Here is a 27,674-nt window from a genome sequence, read left to right as displayed (position 1 = left end):
CAATTGTATTAATTAACTCTTTTAAACATCCTATACATCTTTAATTAATCTTATTATTTTTCCTCACTTACCCAGTTCACTCAATTGTTATGTCATATCTGAGTTTGCAGGTTTGAAAGCCATTATTAACATTATTATTTCTGTGTATTTACTGTATATTATTGTGTTGCAGATGCTGTAGCAGACGTCGCTCTCCAAGCTTGATTTACCAAAGGCTTATACAACTTTTCACGACTTGTTTTTACACTGCATTATGCATCGTAAGATGGTTTTTATAGACACTGTAAACGCAGATCAACACTTCGAAGCACAGCTGTGCAAGAACTCCTACTTAAAGAAGAAAATAAACATTTAACAAAAGTACCGTTTTCTTATTTTTCAGTGTTGAGGCATTATTTACATTTTTGTAATAGCTATAATTGTTTTAAGGAATGTGATAATTCAATATTGAAAAATAGGTGACTCTCTTTGTTTAGAATTATTTTTATTTCTACATAATTGACTCCAGAAAGTTTGTTCTGAAGTATTTTCCTAGACCAAAAGAGATTGTATTTTCTTCAAAATCAGCTTGTGTATACAGAACTATAATAGACCATTATTTTGTCTATGAGATTAATATTCTTATGATGATAATTGGTTAAGAAATGCTTTAGATCAATTAATATATTGTTCATAAAAACAACTTTCTTTCCCAAGAGGGTATAGTGTCACAATATAGAGTTAGACGCCTGTAAAAGCGACTCCACCCTACATAGCAGTGTCCTCTGTTTGTCGATTGGTTATCTGTGGTTTAGTCTCAGTGGTTAGTTAGATCAATAGTTAGTGGTCAGTTAGATTTACTGTCTAATGCTCCGTACCTTCCTAGTTTTTTGATAATTAGTGGTGATATCGGTACATTTTCAGCTACGTTGACATCCTAACTCTGTGTTAATCTAGTTGTTTGATAGTTTAGTAGTTAAATAGCTGAGTGGTTAGTCAACACAGTGGCAAGAAAGCCCAGTGATTGGCTAGCTCCGTGTTTAACTGGCTAAGTGGTTGCTGTTAGTTTCAACTGTACTGATTGTTGTAGGCGTTTTATTTTACTTAGTTTAAATAAGAAAAGCTCAAATATGTTCTTTTTTTTGTCAGTTATTTTATCTGTTTTCTTTTATGTCCGGCTTAAGAACTCTACAGTGTAATAAAAAGAGTGTGTCCATGATTAAATGTAACTAAATGTATTGCAAATCTATGAAGTTAAAACAGGTGCTAAAGTCCCACACACATAACTCGTAAATAAAGCCTTGTAGTTGTAAAAAAACATAAAAAAACGTTGACTACAGATGTTACGCGTATGTGGGACTTAAGCAGCCGTTTTAACTCCACACAAATCTCTCCCAAACACGTTCAACGGACGGCTGCGACTCACAGCGGCGTGCAGACTCGTGGCTCAGCTCCAGCTTGTAGATGGACAGACGGTTGGCGCCGCCGCACACGTTGCTCTTCTCTCCTTTACACTCCATGTTACAGTCGCCGTCCGAAGCGTTCTGGCCCTGGATCTTGTGCCCACAGTAGCACTCGGCGCCGAACTCCAGACCGGCGAACATGTAGCCTCTGGAAAAAAGAGGCAGTTGAAGTCAGTGATTCTATCGATGAGAGACGTTTAGACACGATTGGATTGACTTTAGATTTTTAGTTTTCAGGGACTTGGATCGATATCAGCAGCGAGAAGTGGAAGATGGATGCACGAGGAGAACAAATGTCACAAGTGATTTTAAGGAAGGAAAGTCTCAGCTCCACGGACCTAGAAACACCTGGTGGAGCAGCAGACGAGTGTTCAACCATCCACGATATATAATTTGTTGTTTCACACAACCTGGCGAGCCAACACACATCCTCCTGCACCTGCTTCATTTCTGTGTAAACCTTCAAGTGCGGAACCGTTTTATTTTATTAGAGTTTTCACTTTTGTTTCTGTTACACGGGGACTTTTATTAAATGTCAACACACGCTTCTTAAGAAAAATTCCGAGGTGAACAAAGAATTACAAACAAGGGAAGAAGGTTGTTTCTGCTTTCGCTGCCAGGGAAAATAAAGCACTTGATACCTTATTTTCAAGCTTCAGACGAGAAGATATCCAGAGGAGAAGTGGATTAAAATGGAGGACAAGACGAAACTTGGTCTTTTAAAAGAAAATGAAATTATGATAAAGGATAAATTAAAAAGGTTTAACCATCTATCTATCCATGCATCCATCCATCAACTATATATATGTCTGTCTGTCTGTCTGTCTGTCTGTCTGTCTGTCTATCCATGTAATTTAATTAAATGTAATGTATTTTATTGTTATTATTGATTCATCATTTATTTAATTTAGTTGTAGTAAAAGCCTCTCACTTTATTTACATTTATTGTACTTTATTAAACTATTTTTATTTAATTCATTATTTTTTTGATTCTGTACAAATGAATGTTGTGTTTAAAACACTGTTTTTGATTCTGACCAAATACACCAAATACATCTACAGAAAGAATTGACGAAGAAAAATGAAACAATATAATACAACTTCAACTGTAAAAATATCTGGAATAATGACAAAATAAACTTGAAGAATGAAGAAAAAAAATCATATAAAATAAGCTACTCTGTATTAGAAAAAAAGATATTATTTTTATTTTTATTATTATTTACTTTATATAGTTGTTACTACAATAATACATATTATTGATGTTGTCTTCGTGTTCACGGATCATACTTCATAGAGTAATTTCCTCCATCTTTTCGCACGCTTCCCTCTCTCATCATGCACAGCAGGGGGTCCACGAGTTGCCACCGGAGATGGAACTCCCTGCACACTCATCCATGTGGATTTATTTCCTGCGTTCTGCTCTCTAGTGCAGTGTAAGTTTTAGGTGCAGAGAAGATAATTATCACATCGACACGAGGCACGTGGGCTAATCAAACAGGGCATCTGATCCGACCCGACCGCACGCAGCTCGTCGTCGTCGTCGTGGTGACGGAAGCAATCGTGTCACACACACGACGAGTCCCTGGAGTCGAGCATCACACCAGAAAACACACTTGCATCTCAACCTGCGCTTCAGTGCGGCGGCGAGTGGAGAGAAGGAGCTGAAAACAAAACACCTCTCCGGGTCCGACTCTCCACTCCATGAACCGGTGATGTGTGTAATTCAATGCATTCGATAGAGAGCCCAGCGAGCTCCTCCTCTGGGAGATAAGAAAATAAAGCCAGAGAGCGAGCGCAAGGAAATAAAGAAGCGAGACGAGAAATGGAGAACAGGAGCAGCGATGATGGGCTTTTGAATGAATCGTTTTCCATCAGCACTTTTTTTCATTCTCACGCCAATCAACTCTTTACAAAGTTAGCGTTAGTTAGCTTGGTTGAGCATGAATTCTCCTTCGCTTTACGTTATTAAAGGAGATTTTTTTTTTATTCCATGTCAATTGTAGTCCTACCTTTCTGCACAGTTGTCCTGGCAACGGAACACAGTCATCTTCTTGTAGTCAAAAAAGGAAACTCCTCGCAGAGCTCTCTTGTGTGTGTTGTCGATGTAGCATCCGACAGGTCTCGCTGGAAAAAAAACACACATTTGTGACACAATTAGATACATGTTTTATTCAACAATATTAAATTGATGAAGTGTTTTTTTTAAACACACTGGTTTCATCAGAAACAAGACACAACACATTCTTATCATCGTTCTCAAGGATTTTTCCAAGAGTTAAAGACCGCCTGAGCTGGAGAGTCGTTCTTTCTAACAAACCTTTCTACAGTCCAAAAGTGGAGCAGCGACTTGACTTATTTATGAAGACACACATCCCCTTCTAGTGGCCTGTTACTGTTGTGGCAGCCATCGCTGCATTTTTCTCACAAGAGTGTTAAAGGAGGGGGTGGGGGGGGTTGGGCTTTATCTCTGGCTCTTGCATGAAAGTGTGACGGCTGCAGAAGCTCTGCTGCACCTTCCAAACACACCAACCTTCCTCCATCTGTGCCGGGACATTATTCATCCGAGCCTGTGTTAGTAGCTTAATGGTGCATTACTCGACTTCTGATTGTGTGTAACTGAACGAGTGCATGATACGGATCTTAGTGTCTGAAGGTTTTGTGACGACTGTATTAAAATAGACGTTAAGATTGTCGAGATTATTCGTTTTCATTGTCAAAGAAATACAAATCTCAAAGAAAAAGACCATTATTCATTCATAACACATTGACAGCTGAGGTGGTTTGACTGAGGTATTGAGCTTCTGTACCTGATCGACCACCTGAGCTACTGATCTCAAACCAGGAGACCAGTATCAACCTCACTGAAGAAAGTCTGACTAAAATTGAAGATACACTGATAGAAATATCTATTATAATATTAATAGTTAATTTTGACAAGTAGATTAAGCATAACTACAATTTATATATTTTTTTCAAAATAGTGAATGGATTTTGCAAATAAACCCAACTTGACCAGAGAAAACTACACACTTTATAAGTCACTTGTTTTATCAGTTCATTGCAATTTTTAAATTAAAAAAGTCCGGCCTCAATTTTTAATGCTGAATATTTTAAAATATTTTAAATGAATTCTGAATGGAAAAAACGATTGAGGAGCACGGGGAAATTCTGACCACAATTGGATTGAAGTCTACGGTCAGTTGTCTGTTAGAACTTAAAAAATATTGCATCCCTCTCGACAAAACACTCTCTGTGACCCTAAACCGCTCCCATGGTGCTTTGCCGCCCAGCCAACCAATCACTACATAGCCTCGACCTCCATATGTCTTGGCCAGAGAATCGTTTTTATAATTTATTAACACTTACATTGAGCAGAATAGTGCTTAAAATGTACAATCCTTGTGATAGTAGTAATAATAATAATAATAATAATAGATAGTAAATCTTATTAACTCAAAACTCAAAACTGGAGAGAATTATTAATAATGAGATAAAACACTTATTTCAGTTAAAAAAACAATCTCAAACAAAATTAATTATTGTGTTAAGAACATCCCTGTCTTAAAAATAAGTCATAAATGGGTAAGAAAAATGTAAAAATAGAAAAAATATTGACAAATTTAGCATGAGCTGAAAATGCTTAAGAAGAACATGTTTTTGTGTCACAGGCCAGAAGACTTTCTCTCTAATGTCACTCGTCATAAAAAGACTATGTGTAGCTGCACCACCTATTGGCTGCAGTTCTCAAACAGACCAACAGGTGGATAAAAAAATACAAGTCTCTACGAAATCTCATTGAGTTCTACAGGACGAGCTTTCAAAGCTAGAAAATCCTCAGCAGAGAGAGTACACACTTCCTGTCAGGCAGGAAGTAGAAAGTTTAGTTCGTAAAACACCAAATGATCAGCAACGGCTTATACAGCTCTGTTTACGACGAGTCCACCTACTGGTCAGATGTGGAACGACAACGAAAGCTGAAGATTATTAAAAGAATATCTTTAGACAACAATCAATTATTCTCCTTAAATTAATAGAAATATTATTCTAGTCGCACTACAGTTGCTGTTCCAAGAGTATTTCCTGACGATTCCGCGCCTGAGCAAACAAACAGCAAACGCTCCATCATCCTGCTCAGAGGCGGGTCAGTGGAGGGAGCAATTTGGAGGAGGGGGATTAAGAGACCGAGCATAAAACCTTTATTTGATCAGATCACCTGCAGCTTAGATGCCTCATGTAAACATGTTTGTTTCCCACGAAAGGTTTATCTAGTGCTCACTCTGCAGCAATAACCAGAAATGTCACAAAAAAAAGATTCGTAAACCAACAGCCGGAGAAACATCTACAGCGGAATTCTTACTGTTTGCGTCAAAGAACAACGGTGCGTTCAGGAACATGTGGGTTTTCTGGCTGAAAAAACAGTTTATACACAAACATCTAAGAAGGGATTTTCGAGGGGCTTTATGTCTCAGAACGAGTGTGAAAACATGTGCTTGTCAGCACAAACAGCTGAAACACAGCAGGTGAAATCGTCCAGACGACGTCTGAACCATAATCTCTCTCCTGCAGAGATTACTTTGTTAGATTATAATTCTACACCAAATTAATGAAAAAACACCTATTTCCCCTTTTGTTCTCTTTAAGTATTTCAATTTGTGAAAATAATATATAGAAAAGCTGCAATTACTTGTTCTTACTATAAATGTATTTATACATATTTTAATATTTTTGGATTTCAATATGTTTACATGTATTTATTATTAAAACAGAATCATTTATTAAGGATCTTTGTTTGAGTATTTTTTGGTCCTCAAAATAACAAGTTAATTAGTTATTTTTATATAATTAATTATATATACAGTATATATATATATATATATATATATATATATATAGTTATTATTACTAGTATTTTTAATTGTATTAAAGTTGCACTTTATGTTAAATCTTACTGTGAAATTGCTGCTGTGAAAAATACAAATTTCCTGCAGTGGGATAAATAAATAATCTTGATTTTTTTTTTTAATCATCTTATTTAACCTTAATAACATTTATTTAAAAAACGTCTATGTCATTATATTTAATAAAATAAATATACAATTAAATACTATATTATTACATTTGTCCAATTTATATTTTTTATGATCTTTTTATTCCAAATTTTCCTCAATTAATATTAGTTTTCCTTTAATAAAAAGTTTCTGCTCTTTTTATTTATTTTGTCTTGGCGGCCCCTCACTCTATATAATGTGGCCCCTGAGTGAATAAAAGCTATAAACCCTCATTAACCTCCACCTACCTCTTCCTTCCTCCACATCCTTTGCATTCCGTCCCTTAAGCGCCCGATTCCAGTTGGGATATTCCCCGGCTTTCTCCTGCGTGGCCTGGTCCGTCTTCTTCATCCACGTGGGGCCGTACCTTCGCCCGGACCTCCGGGTGTCCTTGAACCCTCGCCTCATGATCACGACCCCGCGACTGTCCAGCACGGGGCGGGCGCTCATCTCCGAGGCCACCAAAGGGTCGCGACCTCCTCTGCCGCCGCCGGCGCCGGCTCCGCCGCTGTCGCCCACGATGCCCGAGTGCAGGAAGACCAGACTCCCGGCGCTCAGGTAGAGCAGGATGAGGGAGAAGAACCGAACCGGCTTCCTTCGGAAGTATCGCTGTATCTTGAGCAGAGGCTTGGCCATGCTGGCTCCCCCTGCCAGTCTCCCGGCGATGAAGACTCATAAAGCAGACCAATCCAGAAGCAGATCTCGCCGCCCGGACGCACACCTCCTCCAGTTCAAGTGTTCATCCTCTCATAAGGGGAAAAAAAAAACTTTCCACCTGTTTCTCACGAGCAGGTCCACGTGAGAGGCTCGGCGGGTTCTTGTGGACGTGCTCAGGGCTCGCCGGAGGAAGAAAGGGCGAGCGGGTCGGAATGAAAGATGATCGGCGGCTTTCGCTTTGGTTATCTGCTGAGAAGTCGCCCCGACACAGCGGCGCCACTTTCTCCCACGCTGGGCCACGGGAACACTCGCTCGAGACCCTTTTTACTTCACCGATCTATTCACGGGGACTCGAGCGCTGACTCAGCATCTGCAGACACACACATGTGAGAAAGTCAATGGAGGGTCACTGGTTTAATATACTGTTGCATAACACCCAGCATGCATTGGGAGACGTCGACATCGTACTATGTGCGTCCAACATGTTTCTCTTCTTGTGATGAAGAATCTTTATTTGATCAGCAACAGATGTAAGAATTCAACACCCTCCCCCTTCCACATCAGCACCTCAACAACAAGGTGTTTAATCCTCGTGTTATCTCAGGGTCAAGGTGACCCGAAGGCTTGAAAACAAATGTATTTGTCGTATCCTTTGTGTTATCTCAGGGTCAAGGTGACCCAAATGCCTGAAAACAAATGTATTTGTTGTATACTTTGTGTTATCTCAGGGTCAAGGTGACCCAAAGGCCTGAAAACAAATGTATTTGTTGTATACTTTGTGTTATCTCAGGGTAAAGGTGACCCAAAGAACTGAAAACAAATGTGTTTGTTGTTTCCTTTGTTTTACCTCATGGTCAAGGTGAGCAAAAAGGCCTGAAAACAAATGTGATTGTGGTATCCTTAGTGTTATCTCAGGGTAAAGGTGACCCAAAGGCCTGAAAACAAATGTGTTTGTCGTATCCCTTGTGTTATCTCAGGGTCAAGGTGACCCGAAGGCCTGAAAACAAATTTGTTTGTGGTTTCCCTTGAGTAATATCAGGGTCAAGGTGACCCAAAGAACCGAAACAAATGTTTTTGTGGTATCCATTGTGTTGTCTCTGGGTCAAGGTGAACAACCTCCCTGGCTTCCATTAATACATATGCAGTGGAGGTTGTTCACTTTGACCAAGAGACAACACAATGGATACCACAAAAACGTTTGTTTCGGTTCCTTGGGTCACCTTGACCCAGAGAAAACACAAGGGAAAAAAAGGTTGAAAATAAACAAATAAAACATAGTGAAAAGAAGCGAGAATTAAAGATTACAATTGTGTTAATGAGTATCTGTTTATTTTGAGTTTGAGCTGGGACCGCAAATGGCCAATTGTTCTAAGATAGGGGTGTAAAACTTACAAGGGGGGCCAAAATGTTTTAGCACTTTCCGACATCAGATAAACTTTATTTCTCTACCAAACTAGTACAAGTATCAAATTCCCATCAGTTTTAATGTAGTTGTTAATCTCAGTAGAGTTGTTCACTTCCATAATCTCTTAATCACTAACATCTTTCAATCACAACATCAACATGAACTACTTTGATTTTAAGGGCCTCGTAGAATGGTTTGGCCGGTCGGATTAGGCCCCCGGGCCTTGAGATTAACAGAAAGTGGCTATGCATGAAAATAAATGTTAAAAACATTCATAAATGAACTTAATTTCTAAGAAAAAATCGTACTTATGACATGATTTAAAAAAAAAAAAACAGTACAAAGCAGGAACACAAAACAGTAAATAATGATATTTTTTGATTGTTGCTTGTGTTTCCAGTGGGACGTCGGTGCAGATGATCAAGACAGTAAAACAAATCAAACTCAAAAACAAAACAAGTCTCCATGAGTTAAAGTATGACTTCACTATTCCACTTCTTCTGGCTGCATTTGCTTGAATAATTCAGCCGTAAGTAAAAAGATCTTCCTCGGACTTTCTGCAGCTTTCTAGACAATCTTGGAAATGTGCTTTTATAAATATTTAACGTGTCTGTCAAGAACATAACTGCAAGCAAAAAGTCTTGGACAGCGTTTCGGTGAAAACCCAAAGTATGAGATTTTTGTGGGATTAGTCGTTGGAAGAGGCGGAGGAGGGCGGCGTGAAAGCAGTCTCTGTTCTTGGACCGGAGCGCGAGGCTGAAGGTGAAACAGAACACTCAGATCCTGTTTCTCATCGGAGGCGGACACTCGCTGGTCTCTTGTCTGCCCTTCGGACAATTCATCCGAGTCCTCGTCACCTGAGACCCTCTCGCTCGCCTTCCTGTGTCGGCTCGTCTGGGAAGCGTCTGGGACCCTCAAGGAGAAGTGGATCACATTCTGACTCACGATGTGATTCAGCCCACAACAAGCAGACACAAAGACGCCGTTCATGCCCCCGAGTTTTTTTTATCGAGAATGATTTTTCAATGACTCATTGTTTTTAACATGTTTAACCAAATCTAAGAGTCATTTCTTGAGTCTCTTATAGTTCTCTGACAGTAACTATGTAGGAGTTTAGATCTCGACCAAACCGTCCATATAAACAATGACAAATATTTGATCCAGAATTCAGATGTTTTTAGATAATTTCATGGACATTTTGGTCTAAAAATGTATCAAAACAAGTCCATAATTGGGGTTAAATTAATTAGTAGTTTCAAATGACAACTCCAGTAATTAGCATCACCATTTAAATGTGTTTTTCTTTGGTATTTAAGTTTCTAAAAGAAAAGTAAATAGAGCAACATCACAACAAACTAAACTTAAACAACATTTATGTAAAATAAATAACTGAAAAATATGATTAAATATGACAAAAACATGTGGAATAGAGGTAAAAACAAAGAATATTTTTATTCACTAGGTCTCATTTTGATCTCTATAAACAAGGATTTAATCAGAAATTAAAGTAATAACGATCGGCATGTCGACTAATAACATGGAGAGAGAATAAAATACACTCCAAGCTCAATAAACCCCTCACTGATCCATTAACATCAGAAAAACCCTCCTTTGGGTTCTCCTGTGACGCAAGGTCTTCTGGGTACAAACGCTAATAAGTGCTAATAATGCAGACTTGGAATTGCTGGAGATTTCGGTCTCAACCTGGTGGGCATATTCCCAGACTAACTGTGAGACTTACTGTGAGAAAATTAGACAAACAAAAGACTGATTTTTTCAAAACCTTTTTTGGCATTCAGGGCCACCGTAGTTTTTACAAGCAGCTGTCTTACAATTCAATACATATATAAAGCAACACTACATTAAATTAGTTTGGTACTAGTGTTTCCTGGAACTTTTTGAGTAAAGTTGCTAACAGAAAATATTCATTTGAACCATAGTTGCTCAGGTGAGAGTTTAATGAATGTGTCCAGATCTTGTATTTTTTTTGTTTGTCTCAGGCGACATGAAAAACAGTATGAATCCAAAATTGTCTAATCCCAATAGTCCAATAATAAAATTATTTAGTGTCCACATGACTGTCAAAAGGAAATTCAAAGCGCACCAGAAGTCAGGCGGCGTAAGAACACAAGGAGACGGGGAGTGACGATTATAATCTGGCGCCTGTTGCTGCAGGAGAGGTGGCTTTAAGCTCTGCTGCCGAGGTGGTGATCGCATGAGGAGCTGCAGCTGCTGTCAGAGCAACAGGCGCCGTGGAACTCAGGAAGGACGAACAAAACACGTTTGAAAATAAATAATCTCTATCCTTACCTTAAACACTGGCAACCATATAAATCATCATCTTGAACATTCATCTACTGTTTAGCATGTGGTTTATCGCTCAAGTACGCTAGGCTAGCTGCATATAAATGTAACTCAACCACGAGGTCTCACCAGATTATTACACCTGAATATTTCATGAAGCTTCGTGATGGAAATATTCTCCAGGAAATCATTAGAAGTTTCTTCTCGTAGATGAAGATCTCAGGTGCCATAGATTGACAAGGGGGATCGGTGACGGGCCGCCCTCCACTGTCATGTGGGTAACACGCGGTTGATAGCTGGCATTAATAATTCATCCAGCAGCCAGAAAATTAAATTGAACTCCACTCAAGACTAATTTAAGGAATCCAGTGACACTAAGTAGAGCATGATGAAGTTCAGTGTCGTGACTCGTGTCAGCTGCAAACCGCTGCGAGAGTCTCTCCGTGTTTGATCTCATTTAATGGCTGTTTTAATAACGACGAACGCCCGTCAAAATAAAGTGTGTGCGTCGTCACCTTGGGTTTAACATGTTTAAGTGGGACGGAGGGGAAATAGTAATTAAGTTGGGATTTGACGTCCCTGAACGGTTTTCTATTTGATGTCACTATCAGATGAATGGAGACTGGTTGAGTCAACTATCCATGGGTTGGATAATAACATGTGTGACAGTCATGAGTGACATGTGTAGAGATTCATGTGACTGATGATCCCTCAAGCCTTATAAAAACATGAGTAATTGGAACCAACACTTGTCTGAAGCTGAAGAAAATATGATCCAGAAGTAAAACCATCTGATATTTATCTTCATTTTGTAATTATTAACACATTCCATATTATGTATTTTTTTGTAATACTAGATTTTTATTGGTTTATTGAGAGATGTAATTAAAAGTAAGAAATATTTGGCAATTTGAATAAAAATGTTTCTTTGTTCTGGATGGATATTTTCTTTTTTTAAATTTAATAAATCACAAAGAGTTTTAATAAGGATCTCCGTGTCGATCGTCTGCAAAGATTTTTTTTTTTTTCAAAAAGGATAAAACCTTTTGACTTCAAAAGCTTGTTCAATCAAATATGCAGTTTATTCGAGTCATCTGCCAAACATACCAACGAAAAAAATGTTTAATATCAGTCCAGCAATAAATACTCTGATCCAATGAGATTTAAGGTTTGATTTCTCTAAGGGTTTTCTTTTTGTTCGACCACAGTGTTGCAAGAATGAACTGCAATTTGCAAAACATCAAAAGAAATGTACAAAAACTGCAATAAACAGAGACATAAATCTATTTTTTGGAGGTTGTACGTAACTTTCTCTCATCACAGTGTCGATAAACTTTTATAAAGAAGACACATTGTTGATTAAATAAACTGTGTTTTATAGTTAACACCTGAAAACTTAACTAAATAATATTAGCTAACAATGACGCACATGAGTTAGCATGCCATGTCACAATTCACAAATCTATTTGTCATATTTATAAACCATTAGTAGTCCTTCGGATAAATAAGAAAACATTTGTTTTTCATGGCAATGATTCACTTTTTCACTTATCAGTAGAACATTCATTAAAACAACGTAAAAGTCGATTGCTAACCGTTAGCATTGCTAGCTAAGCAGCAGAGAAGCTTAAAGACATAAGGGTAAATTTGACATAGGAACTTTGTTTACAAATAATATTATAGTGTAAAGCAGCACTTAAAAGCTTTTCTTAGTATATTTTTAGCATCATTCAATAATACACTGTGTTGTGAGTTGGTTTCCTCTTTAAGTTAATTTCATTTTAACTCACTTTCACATCGACTTTTAACACGCGGATGTCAAATAAGTCGTGACACAAACAGATGGAGTTGGGAAACGTAACAGCCGTCGGACGAGGAGGTGCTATCGAGGTCTTTTTTTTTGCCAAATCCCGGCAATCAGTCCAGTCGAGCGTGTGCGCGCTCACCGACCGGCCATTAATTCACGTTCATAATAAATGAGGCGGCAAATATTTAATCAGAGTGGATTTAGGAGCGGGAAAAAAAACGTCAAAGTTAATCTCCGGCGTAGCGGCCCGGCCGAGCTGCAGGCCACTAGACTCCGCGAGTCCATCTATAAATATTATCACGTCCGTCGAGGGACTCGTTGACCGTGAACAAAGCTGTGGTCAACAACTCGGCGACACCTCCCAGAGACTTCCCAGGAACAAAAGGACCCGAGCGTCGCTCTCGGCTCAGTATCCGTCGCTTCCTCCCGAGCGTCACGAGTGCAGCGGGTCAAATATTTAGAAGGTGGATGTTTTCCCACGTCGACTTCATCATTTTGCAGTCGATTTTTCCACTTCCTTCTCGCTCCAGTGTGGGTGAGAGCTTCACCCACTCCAGCAGAAATGTTGCGCAATGCAGTTTCACACTTTTCTTTGTTTATTATCAGTTTGAGTGAGTGGGTTTTTTTGACGCGTGTTCAAGCAGAATCCTCGTCATCCTAGAATGATGAGGTCGGGGTGTCAAGGTGCACCGGAGGAAGTTCAAGAGGTCGATGAGAGTCTGGAAGTGGAAGGGTTAACGCTGGGGCGGCTCACCCTCCTCCCTCACCCCCGGGGTCTGTCTTTCCACTCGCCTGCTGTGTCGGGCCTGCCAGCGCACATTAGCAGTGTTTGTCGAATCAAATCAAAGCAGAAATCCCATCCTCGCCACAGAGATAACGCTGGTCCAGCACGAGCCCCCCCCCCCCCCCCCCCCCCCCACACACACACACACACAAACTGCTGTTTGTTCTTCTTACATAAACTCAACTGTTGCCTCCACCGACGTGACAATTTGTTAACGGACCCACTCGTACTGTGAACAATGAAGGTTACACAACAATATAGTGAATGAAAATAACACACACAAGTGTTCACTCTATAGTCTAGTCTGGCTCGTTTATTTACATTCGCTTTTTAGATCTCAAGCCTTTTCACTTAGAGTATGTTATTGAAACATAAAAAATGTATTTAGTGCTTTTCAATTCATATATTTAACATTTGAAACGAGTCATTTGTTTGAGATGAAGCAAATAAAAATAAGACATTAATATGACATAAGGCGGACAAGTGTGGCTCAGGGGCCACATGCGGCCTTCTGTTTGTGTTTATACGGCCCTCGCGCCGTTTTAACTTTATTTATGTATAGTTTATAGTTATAGTTTTTTAAAAGTATAACTTTTTTTAATTTTGTGTGACAAAAAAAAAGTAAGATTAATATTTAGATTTTTGTAAAAAAACATGTTTTTGTTTATATTTAAATATTTTTTTATACATTGAAATAGAATAAGTTGACACTTCTAGTATTGACCTTTTCCTTTTTTTGACACCAGGTTAGAGTTTTTGAGGTTTGTCTCTTGGCTCAGCTCTTTTAGCTTTCTTAACTTTTAACTTTCCATTTACCTGCTATTAAAACGTGTTTTTTTTTAATTATTTTTTATTATAGTTTATATAAATTACATCCTCCCTAATCATGTCTTCATAATTTATTTTCTAGAAATGTATAATACATTTATAAAGTGACGGAACATGATATAAGACTTTATTTATTTAATTTAATTTAACTGTTCGACATAATTTAGTGATACAATGTGGAGAAAAAAAAGTACAAATGAATCACCAAAATAATAATAATTACATAATTTAATAATTTAAGTAAATATTTATTTTTGCGTATATTCTTATTGCAGATACAATTTGTATTTGTTTGTGGTTCCAGTTTAATGACAGCTAACAACATTTATAACAGAAAAATGTATATATTTATATATTTATATTTATACTTGAACTCACTCCACTTAAACATACATCATTTCTGTCTCAATAGTGCTGTAACTCTCCCCAACATTTCTTTGCATTATCTCCTGCCCTGCAAGTGTGTAACTCATGGATGCGTCGATGTGTGTAAAAGTGTAAACTATGAGCTGTACAGTTACGAGAGGTTCGTGACGCAAGAGGACCAGACATTGTTGTCTGCTGCTAAATCCTGGAAAGCCTGGATTGTGAGTCGCCGGAGCTAATCCCAGCGACGACACATAAAAGGCGGAGGATATCAGGGACACACTGCTGTGGACCGTAACAAATACACGTTAAATAATGTGGTGCAGGGATTTAAAATTTTTCACCGAGCCATGTCTCATATCACGCCATGAAAATGCTTCTCATTCCTTCAAAGTGTGCTGCTGCGAAAACACTCCGCGTACGTCAAACCTCCGCAGATATGCATAAGATATTCAAGGACTTGCCGGGCACAGATGGTGGTGCACGACCCCGTGAAGAGTGAAGTGCAAACATGGCTGCCTCTAATGACAGCAGTGCCACAGCTCTTTCCTCACTGTTTACTGGGAGTTACTCCATGTTTGGCTGAACACTGACACTCAGGCCACTTTTGATTAGTCCAGTGTTGAGCCCAGTGTGTTAAAGCTCGGCTTCGAACCAACAACCTGCACAGTAGTGTTTGCTAGACAACTTAAAGGTGTCAGTACGACTGTGTAACGTCAAGAATCTGGCAATGCGCTACGTATCTCGATACAGGGGAAACAATATGATATACTGCGATATATCGTGATACTTACTTACTGTACAAAGATATATTTGAAGTATTGTCGAGTACTTGACTCTGGTGTTGCAGAACTTACAGACAACATGACTCTTGACAAAGTCCGAACTGCTTTCATTTGTTTTTAGACCGAAATATGTCCAAGCATCAGCTTTAAAAGCGTCTGGAGTCGATTGTATCCTCTCATCCTCAGTCACCACCAGAGATTTCGGAGGATTAAATTGTTTCTTCATTTTCGGAGGACAGAACAACTGCTGCCATCTAATGGCCGTAAGTTTAATTGCAATTTAAGAATGAACAAACGGCATTAATATTTACATGTTAATTGTACATGAAATAAATTGAATTATATTATTACAATGCATACAATGAATTATAACACTTTATTGAAATATAAACAATAAATTAACAATCAAATTAAAATATATATTATAATAATAATCGTTTTTTTGTTAAAAAAAATTGATTAATGACACAGTGTTGTTTAATATTGTTCCAGTATCATAAATAAATAAATATATTGCAATATATCAGTGTATTGAAAAACAAACAATAAATGAACTACAATCAAATTAAAATATATATTATAATAATAATAGCGTTTTTGTTTTAAAAATTGATTAATGTAACAGTGTTGTTTAATATCGTTCCAGTATCCAGTAAATAAATAAATACAGTATATTGCAATATATCAGTGTATCAATATTTCTTCACACTCCTATAGGGTCAGAGTATATCCTCCCCTTTGTATGTAGATCATGACCAGATGAATGGCCCCCTCACTCGTGAACAAGATCATCCGAAGCTCGGACTCATGAGCCTGGACTACAGATTTCATCCCACCGTGACAACCATGGCCTCAGTGAAGCTGATCCTCATCATTTACCCTCCACTGACAGGAGGCGCTGAAGGCTGCACTGGTGTGTTCGTGTTGGACCGAGAGGTTGCGAGAGGAAATAAATGCAACGAACCTCGGATGCTGAAGAACATCAGGCGCAGCACCCGCAGCTAAATATCATCTTTTGATCTGCCAAGGGTCTGAGAAAAGAAAGAAAAGAAAATCAATGAGATCTGTGATGATGACTCTGGTTTTCTGCATCTTTTTTGTTCCTTTCATCAGAGGATTCCACATAAGATCAAACTTCATCCTTTTCACTCTCTTAACTATATCCTTCCCTCCTGCTCTATCTTTTCATCTCAAACAAGTCCTGTTCTTAAAGTCCAACAAGAACACGATGTGTTAGTGCCTGTGATGCTGGACGGAGCATTAGAAACACATTCAAAGTCAACATCTAAATGTTTTCAGAATGAACTGCAGGAGAAGAACAATCTCTTCCGTAAACAAGTCGCCTCCAGGCAGGACTCGAACCGAAGACCCTCTCGCTGTGAGCTCCAACTACTGTACGCCGCATCTTAACTGCATTAAAAAAACATCAACTTGAATAACTCATGAGTCTCTTACACACACAACATTCGCCCGGCTCGTCCAAAAGCATTGTTTTTGTTCTCTTGCTCTGATGTATCGGTCTGTTTGAGACACGAACATTCAAGTATTAGCGTTAAATATTATGATTAAATAATGTAAAAGGCAATTTAAATTCTAAAAAAGTACAGATTTGTCAACACAATATTATTGCCTCACAATAAATATAACTAAATATTGATTTATTTAAACATATCACGTTTGGGGGAAATGTATGTCACTAGAGAAGTGAAAAATTAGCACCAAACAAAAATCACAAATTGCATCTTTTTTGTTGTAGCTTCGACTAATGTAATTTTTTAAATAGATTTTTAGTGTTTTAAGGCCTGTGAGTCAGCAGGTGGCAGTAGTTTTATTGAACCTGAAGCGAATAAGAAAACAAATTCTGTGATGAATCCTTCAAAAGATTTGAGGATCCAGATGAACAACCTCTGCCTTCTGTTAAAGTGACTCTAGATCCATTGGAAAGTAAAGTTCATTGTTTGTTATGTTTGTGTCTTCTTAGACGCCAAACTCTTTTTATCGCCACGATTTATGAAGACCTTTTGTTTAATATTTTCTCTTTTGTTGAATTGTTTCCACGCCAAGACCTTTTTGTTTAGAGCAAGAGTCAATAAAATCTAAATCAAGCCTGGTGTGTAGCTGCCTAACATGGTCATGTAGAACTCCCACCACAAACGTCCTCGAATAAATATTGATATGAATGCGGTGCCTCTGGTTTAGACAAAAGCTTCTTGGAAGCTGAGAATAATAAATCCCATTGTGGTTGAAGATTGCGATCACTCTGAGGATTTCCACCTATTATCAAAAAGGGAGAAGGAGAGAATAGACATCAAAGAGCTGGCGTCACATGATAGATGGAGGGAAAGCTTGAATAGAAGGAATATAAATTAATTTACATCATCCTGGATCTTTTCAATTTGAGGGTCTTTCAGGCGTTTTGATGTTTTTATAGAATATCACTTAAACTCCTGCTCCAATCTTGGGCCAAGCATCTCAACCCTGAACAACCTCCCTTCAGGCCTTCGGGTCACCTTGACCCTGAGATAACACAAGGGTAAAGCAGATTTATTTTGGCCCGAGGCCTCTGTTACAAAATGAATTAACCACACATATAGATGTAAAAATAAAAACTTAAAACCACAAAATGTTTTTTAACAAGATAATGATTCAAATGGCAAAAAAACCCCACAGAAGTTAAGTTGCTAATGCTAATTCCAAAATATATATTTTATATATATTGTCTGTCTGTGAAAACATTTTTTATTTTTGTGTTGAAATGATCACAGGTATACACGCTTTATATTTTGAACTTCTTAATGGGATCGATCTTATTATCATCTCAGTGACATTTGGCCCCAAGTTCAATCTTACCTTGTCAAATGTGGCCCTTTAGTAAAATAGTTTGGACACCCCCTTATGATATTGTTTATTTAAATTCATATTAAGTGTAAGACTCACAATTATTAGATTAGATTAGATTAGATTAGATACAATTAGATTAGATTTTATTAATCCCTCTGGAGATCTTCTTCGAGAAATTAGGTTCCCAGCAAGTTTCATAAAAACAGAACAAGAACAAAGCGCAAACAAAAGAACTAAGATCAAGTATGAAGAACATAGATCAAAATAAATAACCCAGATCAAAAGGAAATAACTAAAAAAAAATTATACACGGATTAAAATAGAATTGAATCTTTTCACTCCACTCCTGCCTCTAAATTCAGAATTAAACAGTCTAATATCACAAGGAATTAATGAGTCCCTGAGTCTATTAGTGTTGCATCATGGAGGAGCATTCGTGCTCCATCTGCTTCTCTGCTCACCGATGACGGTGTTCAGAGGATGACTACTGAACATCTCAGTAATTCCTTCCGTGTCTTTGACTCAGTATTATATCATAGGAACGTTTTCTGAGAAAATAACAAAGCCCTTGAATGAAAACCTAATCTTGATGTCGCTTCACGATTCCATTAATCTCACTCTGACCTTTTTCCCCCCGAAAGAGACAAGGTGAATTAAAGGCTTGTAAAAACGTAATCCTACTTATTTGAATACTTCGCCCGAGAGCAAAGTCTGCGCGTTTAATGGAGCGACTGATGATTTCAGACTTTCGCTCAAACACGCTGAATATTAATGAGGACGTCTGAAAGACAGAGAATCGTTGTGACACAGATTTTCAATTAATGAAGAATTAATGAGCACAAGGTAGAACCTTTTACGTCCGGCACAAAGGAAATAACTCTCAGCCGGTGCTTGTATTAATAGATACTAGACTCCTGTCCAGATTAAGAATTCATTTACTCAAATGCAAATCCAATTTTGTCCAACAATACTGACTGTTTTACCCTTTAATCCGTCTTATCCAACTTGCTGGAAACCGTCTATGGGGGTTTGTTACTGAGCCGCACACAAATAATTAACTATATACAGAATTTTAAAGTTATATTAATAACTTTTTAAATGTGAAAACAAAAGATAGCTGCCCTAAGCCTGCTGCTCAATTATGTTGTTTTGGTTATTGGCTTATAACACAGTGGTGGGAAAATACATTTCCTAAGGGGCCGTTGTGGCTGTTGTGAGGGGCCTTCAGGGGAAAATTAAAGAGCAAAAAAGTAAAGAAATTAAGTAATAAAATCAAGCTAAATATTTAGAAAAACAAATAATTGATTGCATTAAACAACATTTAACATTAAAGCACTTTTATATTAGATATGATGATATCATGATGATAGAAATTACATACTATATATGAAATCTTTTTGATGGGAAAACATGTCCAAAAACAAAACTCTGTAGGCTTATATTGACACTGGTAAATAATAATAGAAAAACACATTTAAAAGTTGATCTTTGAACTCATAAAGGCCACATAAATAAATATAAAGACTTTAAAGGATAATAATACGATAAATAAGGCCAAATATTATTATTTTTTGCATTAATGTGCACTTTGTGAAAACATTTAATTTTTCTTTATTGTTCATTTTGCGGCTATTTGTTTATTTATCTGTGGTTATATTTTAATGTTAATAAATAATAATTTTGTGGGCTTTTAAGCAATTTTATTTTTAATTAAATGCCTCATTTCTAACTGGGAATTGATATCAAGGTTGTAATAAGATTAGCCACACAAGTACATTTTCTGGCTGGATTTTTCAGTCGTAATGTGAGGTAAAACAAATTTGCCACAATGATAAAAGAGCAACAAATTAAGCAGTTGTTTACGACATACTGGAAAAGGTCGTGTGACATGTGTAACTTCTCGATCCGAGCCCAGCTATTCCCCCCTTTATTGAGGACCACCCGCTTGGATGGCTCTTGTTTAATGTCTTCAATAAAATGATTCTGCTGTGAGCGAGGAGGAGGGGCCCTTTGTCAGAGGGAGATCAAATGATGTCTGGAACTGTCCAATCTTAACAAAGCTCTTTATTCATGGCCTGACAGTGGAACCAGCAGAGGAAGGAAAGAAAAGGGCTCTGGGCTTGTAGCCTCAGCTCCACATGAGCTCCATCCAAGGAAAAACAAATGCTCTGCTGCGGGTGTCGGGATCTGATTGAGACTCGGGAATTCGAATGTTTTCCGGCGGCAGACGGAAGGAAATGAGGCCAATTATTGAAGCTATTTACATGGAAATTTCCCCCTGGAAAGTATATTAAGATGAGAAACACTAATAGATGCAGGACTGATCGATGCTGTATCACCTTCAGAGATGTTACCTCTCTCACAGGAACCGGTGCGGGTCCACTTAGATTGTTCGTGGAGCAGCACCAACTCCATGTTCATCTCTATTTGAAGAACTGCCGGATCAATTTACGTAATCTACAGTCACCACGAGTGGAAGAAACGTCCTGCAGACACAGCGACTCGCTGATCGCTCGGGTGTGTCGGACTGAGTGTCCCGGACAGAAGAACTCAAACCCAATAATGACCCTCTCGCTCACGAGTGCCCACTCAGCTGAAGGGTTCTTGGAACGAAAAGGAATTTAATTGCAAAACATTTTGCAACATTAAGTCACATTTAAAGATGTTGAAGATTCTGTCTCACTGAGAGGCAACGAAACGTTTGTTTGAGATTAAGAAAACGTTTTGTGTTTTTTTGTTTTTTAATAGTTCATTTAAAGTATAACTTGATAGTTTCTAGGACCAAAAATAAATAGATAAAAAGAATATTTTAGAAAAAAAAAGTTTTTTTATTTGTTGTTAGTGTTTAAATAAAAGGGTTATACAATGAACAACATTTGACCTTTTTTTCCCCCTATTTTTCGTTCTTTTCACGACATGTTAGGATGTAAGGTTTGTCTCTTGGCTCAGCTCTTTTAACCTTCTGCTTCACATCACATGATTATATCACGAAGCTATGGAAGTTCATCAGCGCCATCGAAATATTGAATGATTGAATTTAACATTTCGATTGTTAAAACTAATTTTTTACTTAAAAAAATTGAATTAAATCATTTCTATGTACAAAGGTTGTTTTTTTAAAACAATTAAAAAATATAAACTTCTTTTTTAAATTAATGATTTTATCTTTACACATAGAGTTTGACATTTTTATTCTATTAAATAAAAAATAAATAGTCTTAAGTCAACATGTTTTTAATTCAAATTGAATTCAATATAAAAGTGTTGCTATAATTGTGAAACCAGACAATATTAAATAAACTTTCAGCCAATCATGCAACGTTGATCAGTCCTTAACCCTTGTGTTGTATCAGGGTCAAGGTGACCCGAAGGCCCGAAAACTAATGTCTTTGTGGTATCTGTTGTTTTCGGGCCTTTGGGTCACATTGACCCTGACATAACACGAATGTTGAAAAAAACAAAAACATTAAAAATGTTAAATTAAACAATTCAATATTCTGATGTCACTGGAAAGGAGCTGTCTTGCCTGCAGTTAATACAAAACTCTGCAGTGAGAATTCTGAACCGCTCTAGTAGAAGAACTCACATTCACTCGATCCTTAAAACTCTTCACTGGCTGCCAGTTTCAGAAACAATTTAAAAATTCTGGTTCTTACTTTCAGATCTATTCATGGTCAGACTCCTCCTTACATCAGTGATCGGGCCCCAGCTCGGGCTCTGAGGTCTGTGGATCAGAATCTACTGATGGTTCCTGAACACGCTTCAGGACCAGAGGAGAGAAATCCTTCCAGGCTGTTGCTCCTAAGCTTTGGAACGATCTTCATCTCTGTCTGTGTTTGATGATCTACTGACTCCTTCAAGAAACATCTTAAGACGTTTTTATTTGTGCTTTTCCTTGATTTTCGGAGACTCCTGTGTTTGTCATATGTGTCTTGATTTTTCAAAGTATATATTTAAACTGTGTATTGTTTTGATTGTTCAAGCGCTTTGTGACCCTGGTCTAGAAAGGCGCTTTAAAAAAAAAGGATTAATTGCTTACCTACTGATCTACTTCCATAAGAAGTTTTCATGTCCATGAATAGACAAGAATGTAGGTGGAAGGTAAAGACTCAGGTAAAGTCAAACGAGACGCTCCAGTGGCAAAGAGGATTACAACTGTGACTAAACATAGTGTCGTGAAGAAAAGCAGGTCATACTATGTAACTCTACTAACTGAATACTTCCAGGGCTCCGGCAACTTAAGATCCTCAATTGACCTGTGGTTCCCCCAGCACGACTCCACATTAAAGACTTTAGAGTAAATAGAGATGATCAACGAGCAGCAGGCCTGCAGTAAACATTTCTCATTATCGGAGACGGAAGAAAGAAAAAAAAAAGTCATGTTTACTCTAAATACTTGAATAACTCTATTTGTTATTGTTCTCGGAAATACAATTCGGGGTTTAGCTAATATTTTCTCTTGACGCCGACAAAGATGTTGTTCAAACATTTCTCCTCCTACCCAAGACATGAATACAAATTCTTAAGCTCTTCTAGAAGAGACTTTATTTATTCGGTGGTTTTAATTCATTCATTTAAATTCATTTTATGAAGCGAGATAACAGTGACACGTTCATTTTTCACAGGGAAATTAAACACAGTATGATAGGAAAATGTACTTAAAATGCTCCTGCATTGAGATAAGAACATTAAAAATCAACAAATACGATTTTATTGGATTTTTGATGACAAAAAATGAATTTACCATAAAATAGCACTTGTTTTACTGCAGGGATTCTACTTAAGTAGCGACAGTAGCGTGTAATTGTGATATATATACAGTATATGATTGCAATACTGTTTTAGTCAACAACAAAAAAAAAAATTTGGATCAATTTCCTGTATTTAGAATTTATTTTAATTGGCATAGTGAATCATGAATAACTGTTTTTAAGAATGAAAGTAACATCTATGAAGACAGTAGCTTTGATAATAGTCTTTATGCAAAAGTGAGGATAAGAAAAAACATTATTTAGGTCATTAAATTGAAAGAACCGTGAATTTTGCATCAGAGCTTGCATGACCTTTATGTTATTTCACCTCGAGGAATCAAACTGCTTAGTTTCAATGTGTCCATATGGAAGCTATAATTCTCTCACAATATAAGTGTTTGTGAAATCAAAATCCAACCGCCATCATGCTTTGTTTTCGTCTTAAATCATTCAGCAGCGTTCACACTTAACACCCTTAAGGCGTCAGTTTAATGGAAGCTTGTTGACAACGATCGGTTCAGTCAGAATTCTTATTCCTCCTGAAGGAATTGAACTGCAGCAGATTTGTGCCATCCATGTTCTCCACTCACGGTATATAAGATATTGAATAGATAAAGAAAAAAAAGGTTTAAAAAACGGTACATGTGTCTGAAGCACGGACACATTCTTGAGGGAGGTTGGAGGAAAAAGTAAAAAAAAAAAACTCTTGACAATGAAAAGGTGCTTTTGTGTTGGTTACGATGGCAACGTGAGTTTTCGAGCTCTCAACACAAACAGCTAAATTAATACAAACTATTGTGACTCAACACTTTTCTTCAATAACTGTAAATAAAAACCTGTATTGTAGTCTCAACTTTACTTTTAAACACATGTATTTAGCTTCAAATATAGGAGGTCATTTCATTCAAATATATAATATATTTTTTAGTTCTCTGTATGCTGAGTAGTGCACACAAGTTGTGTGGCTGTTGTTAGATGAGCTGTTGAATATGCACCATCACGTGTGGTGCAGTGGTCTGGATGTTCTCGCGTGTACAACATGTAAAGTGCATGCAGCCAACGTTACTGTGTGTGTGGGTGTGTGAGTGTGTGTTTCCGGGTGGAAATTGTGTAATGAACCACGAGGCTCAGAATAGGTCGAACAGCACCAGAGGCCAACTGTCGAGATATTATTTATAAATTAAAAAAGGATGAGGAAACTGTGCACACTGATTTTGTCACAATGTTACACAATCTTTCATGACATCTAGACAAATACCTTTTACGAGTTATATGAATTAAAACGAAGATTCACTTCAGAAATAAGATAATGTTATTTTAAATTCATCCTGATAAGCATTTTTGACCGTAATATTGGCCGAGAGTTGAAAAATAAATAATTATATTCGGTTAATTGATTTATTAATCATATTTTTAAGCTCACTTACCTCTGCTCACAGAAGTTGAGCAGAGGTAAGTATTGCTGTGTTCTGTATTGCAGGAATCAATGTACACTTCAGGGTGTCATTTTCACACCAACAACAGAAGCACAACAAAAGTAACACATACAAAACCTGGTGTCGGATCAACTTCTGGGTGCAAAGACGTGATGTCATGGATTGTCATTTTGGTAATTATAAGTTTCAAAAGTTTTTCTGAACCTGTATAATTTCCTTCAATTACAGTGTCTTTTCTGAAGTCATTTTCCAATCACCTCCGAGTGCTTGAGAGCTCCCAAGCCTCGCAGGCAATTATCTCGAAAGCCCAGAGGAAGCCATTTATATCGTGTTATTTCCAATCTTTTTTTCAAAAAATCTACAAAGATAGACGGATGATGTGAGCCTGGACCAGTACAAGAAATTGAACCAACTAAACACGATCAACAAGATACCACCTGTTTATAATTCTGCCATTTTAGAAGGAGAAGGAAAGAAAAAAGGGTCCAAGCCATGAAAAAAAAAAAAAATCATCCACTCTTGAACCACAGCTACGTTGATTGGATCCTAAAACAGCTCACGTTACTCTAACAGTTCCTTCTAAAAGGGCTTTAACGATCAAAAACAATACACAGCTAAAATATATACTTTAAAAGGCCAAGACATAAGACAAACACAGAGGGAGAGGAAGATCGTTCCAAAGCTTAGGAGCAACAGCCTGGAAGGATTTCTCTCCTCTGGTCCGGAAGCGTGTTCAGGAACCATCAGTAGATTCTGATCCACAGACCTCAGAGCCTGAGCTGGGGTGTAAGGCTGGATCAGATCACTGATGTAAGGAGGAGTCTGACTATGAATAAATCTGAAAGTAAGAACCAGAATTTTTATCCTGAAAGAAAATGGCAGCCAGTGAAGAGTTTTAAGGATCGGGAAATGTGAGTTCTCCTACTAGAGCGTACACCACTATATTCTACTATGGGATGCTAAGCAAGAGCTAGGTCACAAAGACTGGAAAATAAGGAAATAACGAGTAAATAGAAGTTTATAGATGTGGCAGTTGTTAGTTAGCAACAGTAGCTAGCAATGTGGTGTAGCTAGTAGATTAGTTAGAAGATAAACATCCGTTAGCGCCATGTTAGGATATGTATTTCTTTATTTACTGTCAGACAATAAAGATAATAATATTTTTTAATTTTCAATTCAAATTTCCCTGCTGTGGAAAGAGTAAGGAATATATTATCCTATTTTAATAAAAAATAAAATGTTCAGAGGTTTCACTTCAGTGTCTTCCTTTCCGTTGACGTCAGTATATGTGAAGAGATTTTCATTTATTCCAGTTTTATTCACACATTTAAATAAGAAAATAGGGATGCTCATTTTTGTTGTTAGCATCAGTTGAAAGTTCAAGGTTGTGTTCAATGTATTGCTCTATTTATAAAAATATGAATACGTAATTTGACATCATAATAAAAGCTAAACTTCTAGTAACTAAATCAGTGACACAATTTAGCTTATTATAAGTTACCTGAAATAAAAAGCACACATATACTGTATATATACGTATATATATACCATAATGCACTGCAACAATTGAAGCCTGTATAACCATTAAATAATGGATATTTAATCTGTATTGCAGATTTACTGAGGTCAGTTTAAGAGAAGGAAACGACAAAAACATGCACTGCAACTGGGCGACAGATTTAATAAGGGTCAGGTGGTCATAATGTAATGGCCAGTCATAAGTGTCCGCTCATATATTAGCGTGGAGAAGCATTAATGTCACAGAAGAATACAGGCCAGAGAGCCTGGCTCGTGTCGTGAGAGGCGTCAGAGCATGTCTTGTGACAAGTGGACTCCACACCGTCACGTGAGAACGGCTCAATACCTGTTTCCACTTTAGGTTGAGTTTAAACATGCCGGAGTATCGACTGCAGCCCGCGAGGCGAGGGGCTGACCCGGGAGTCAGTGAAGCTCTCTGAAGCTTAGTCATCCTCCCCTGAGCATGCTGCAGGAGACACGGACACTGTCACGGAGACTCACGGATGAACAGGTACGCTCGCACGCACCTGCTGCCGCCACTGGAAGCTTCCACAACACACCAGGAAATATCGGGGCTGAGCCGGCGCTCGGGCGTTCGCGCCGCGCTTACAACCAGATTGTGGAAAGTAGCTGATAAGGGGATCAACTTAGCCGCTCATCCTGCTTGATGCTGCTAGTGTGGGAAATTAATAGAACAGCGTGTAAGAGTGAGGGAATAACAAGCTCCTACTTTGACTGTATATAAATAGACATGGTTACTGTTGCGCAGCCTGCAGATCAAATCCCAGTAGATGCAATTACAGCTCAAGGAACTCTCCGTGATGTTCTACCTTCACCCTCCAATGGCACCTCAGCAACAGGAACTGAGGTCGAGGCTGTTTTTTTTACTCTAAATGTGTCATGAAATCATTCTTAATAAATGTAGGAAATCAAAGGAATAAACGACTTCACAACAACCTGAGATAAATCCCTGGATCATCCTCAGAAGGTCAAAGTTCCTACATCATAAACACAGATTAGACATGAAGTTATACTTAAATTTATAGAAAAATCTCCATCTGATGTACACTTGACCTACACTGACTTTGTAGAAACAGGTTCACACATAATACTTTATAACACAGGTGGTGAGCACGACCATAAAGCGAAAATAAAGAACAGAAAAGATGAAAAAGTCTGTGCGTGGGCGATTTACAGCACTTCAGATTTTATAACAGCCAACCGTCTCTTGTGTAAACTGTGGTTGTCAGCCTGGTAATTAAATTAAATCCATTTTAATTTTTGAATAAAACTTTTGATTTGAAGTCACTGTTCACTCGTTTGTCATATTTCCGTGATTAAAAGTATAATTAAATCATAATCAGAAAATATTTATTGGCAGTAATTCAAAGAGAAAACACTTGTTGTGGTGTTATGGACTGTTATTGAAAAAATAAATGAGTTAGAAAAACAATACAATGAGTGACTTGTTGAATAAATTCAAGGTTGATGTGCCAATTACTTGAACTTGAAATGAATTACTTAATAATTACTATTATTTTTATATTACCTTTTTTTTAGTTCAATACAAACCATAACAACATGCAATTATAATTTATAATTAATGTTTTACGATTCATTCTGAAGGACGAGAAACACAACAAGGTCAAATAAAAAGAAAAAAAACACTTATGACTGAAAACAAATTATATTTCAAACT

At 37.5% G+C, this 27,674-nt stretch overlaps 1 protein-coding gene across 1 annotated transcript in view; it reads right to left on the bottom strand.

The window, feature by feature from the left end:
• Positions 1–27,674, bottom strand: part of wscd2 (WSC domain sialate O sulfotransferase 2) — a 48,202-nt gene that overhangs the window by 10,766 nt on the left and 9,762 nt on the right. Inside the window, exons 2-5 of the mRNA XM_087792983.1 lie at positions 16,394–16,460; positions 6,742–7,520; positions 3,455–3,569; positions 1,406–1,590 (exon numbers count right to left, since the gene is read on the bottom strand). Coding sequence (XP_087649109.1) covers positions 1,406–1,590; positions 3,455–3,569; positions 6,742–7,129 — 688 coding nt within the window. The 5' untranslated portion in view covers positions 7,130–7,520; positions 16,394–16,460. The remainder of the gene's footprint in view (positions 1–1,405; positions 1,591–3,454; positions 3,570–6,741; positions 7,521–16,393; positions 16,461–27,674) is intronic.

The sequence above is a fragment of the Callionymus lyra genome, chromosome 1 (assembly GCF_982586985.1).
Source record: "Callionymus lyra chromosome 1, fCalLyr1.hap1.1, whole genome shotgun sequence".
Classification (NCBI taxonomy): domain Eukaryota; kingdom Metazoa; phylum Chordata; class Actinopteri; order Syngnathiformes; family Callionymidae; genus Callionymus; species Callionymus lyra.
The sequence above is the reverse complement of the archived record's forward strand: the minus strand, read 5'-3'. Positions and strand labels throughout refer to the sequence as shown.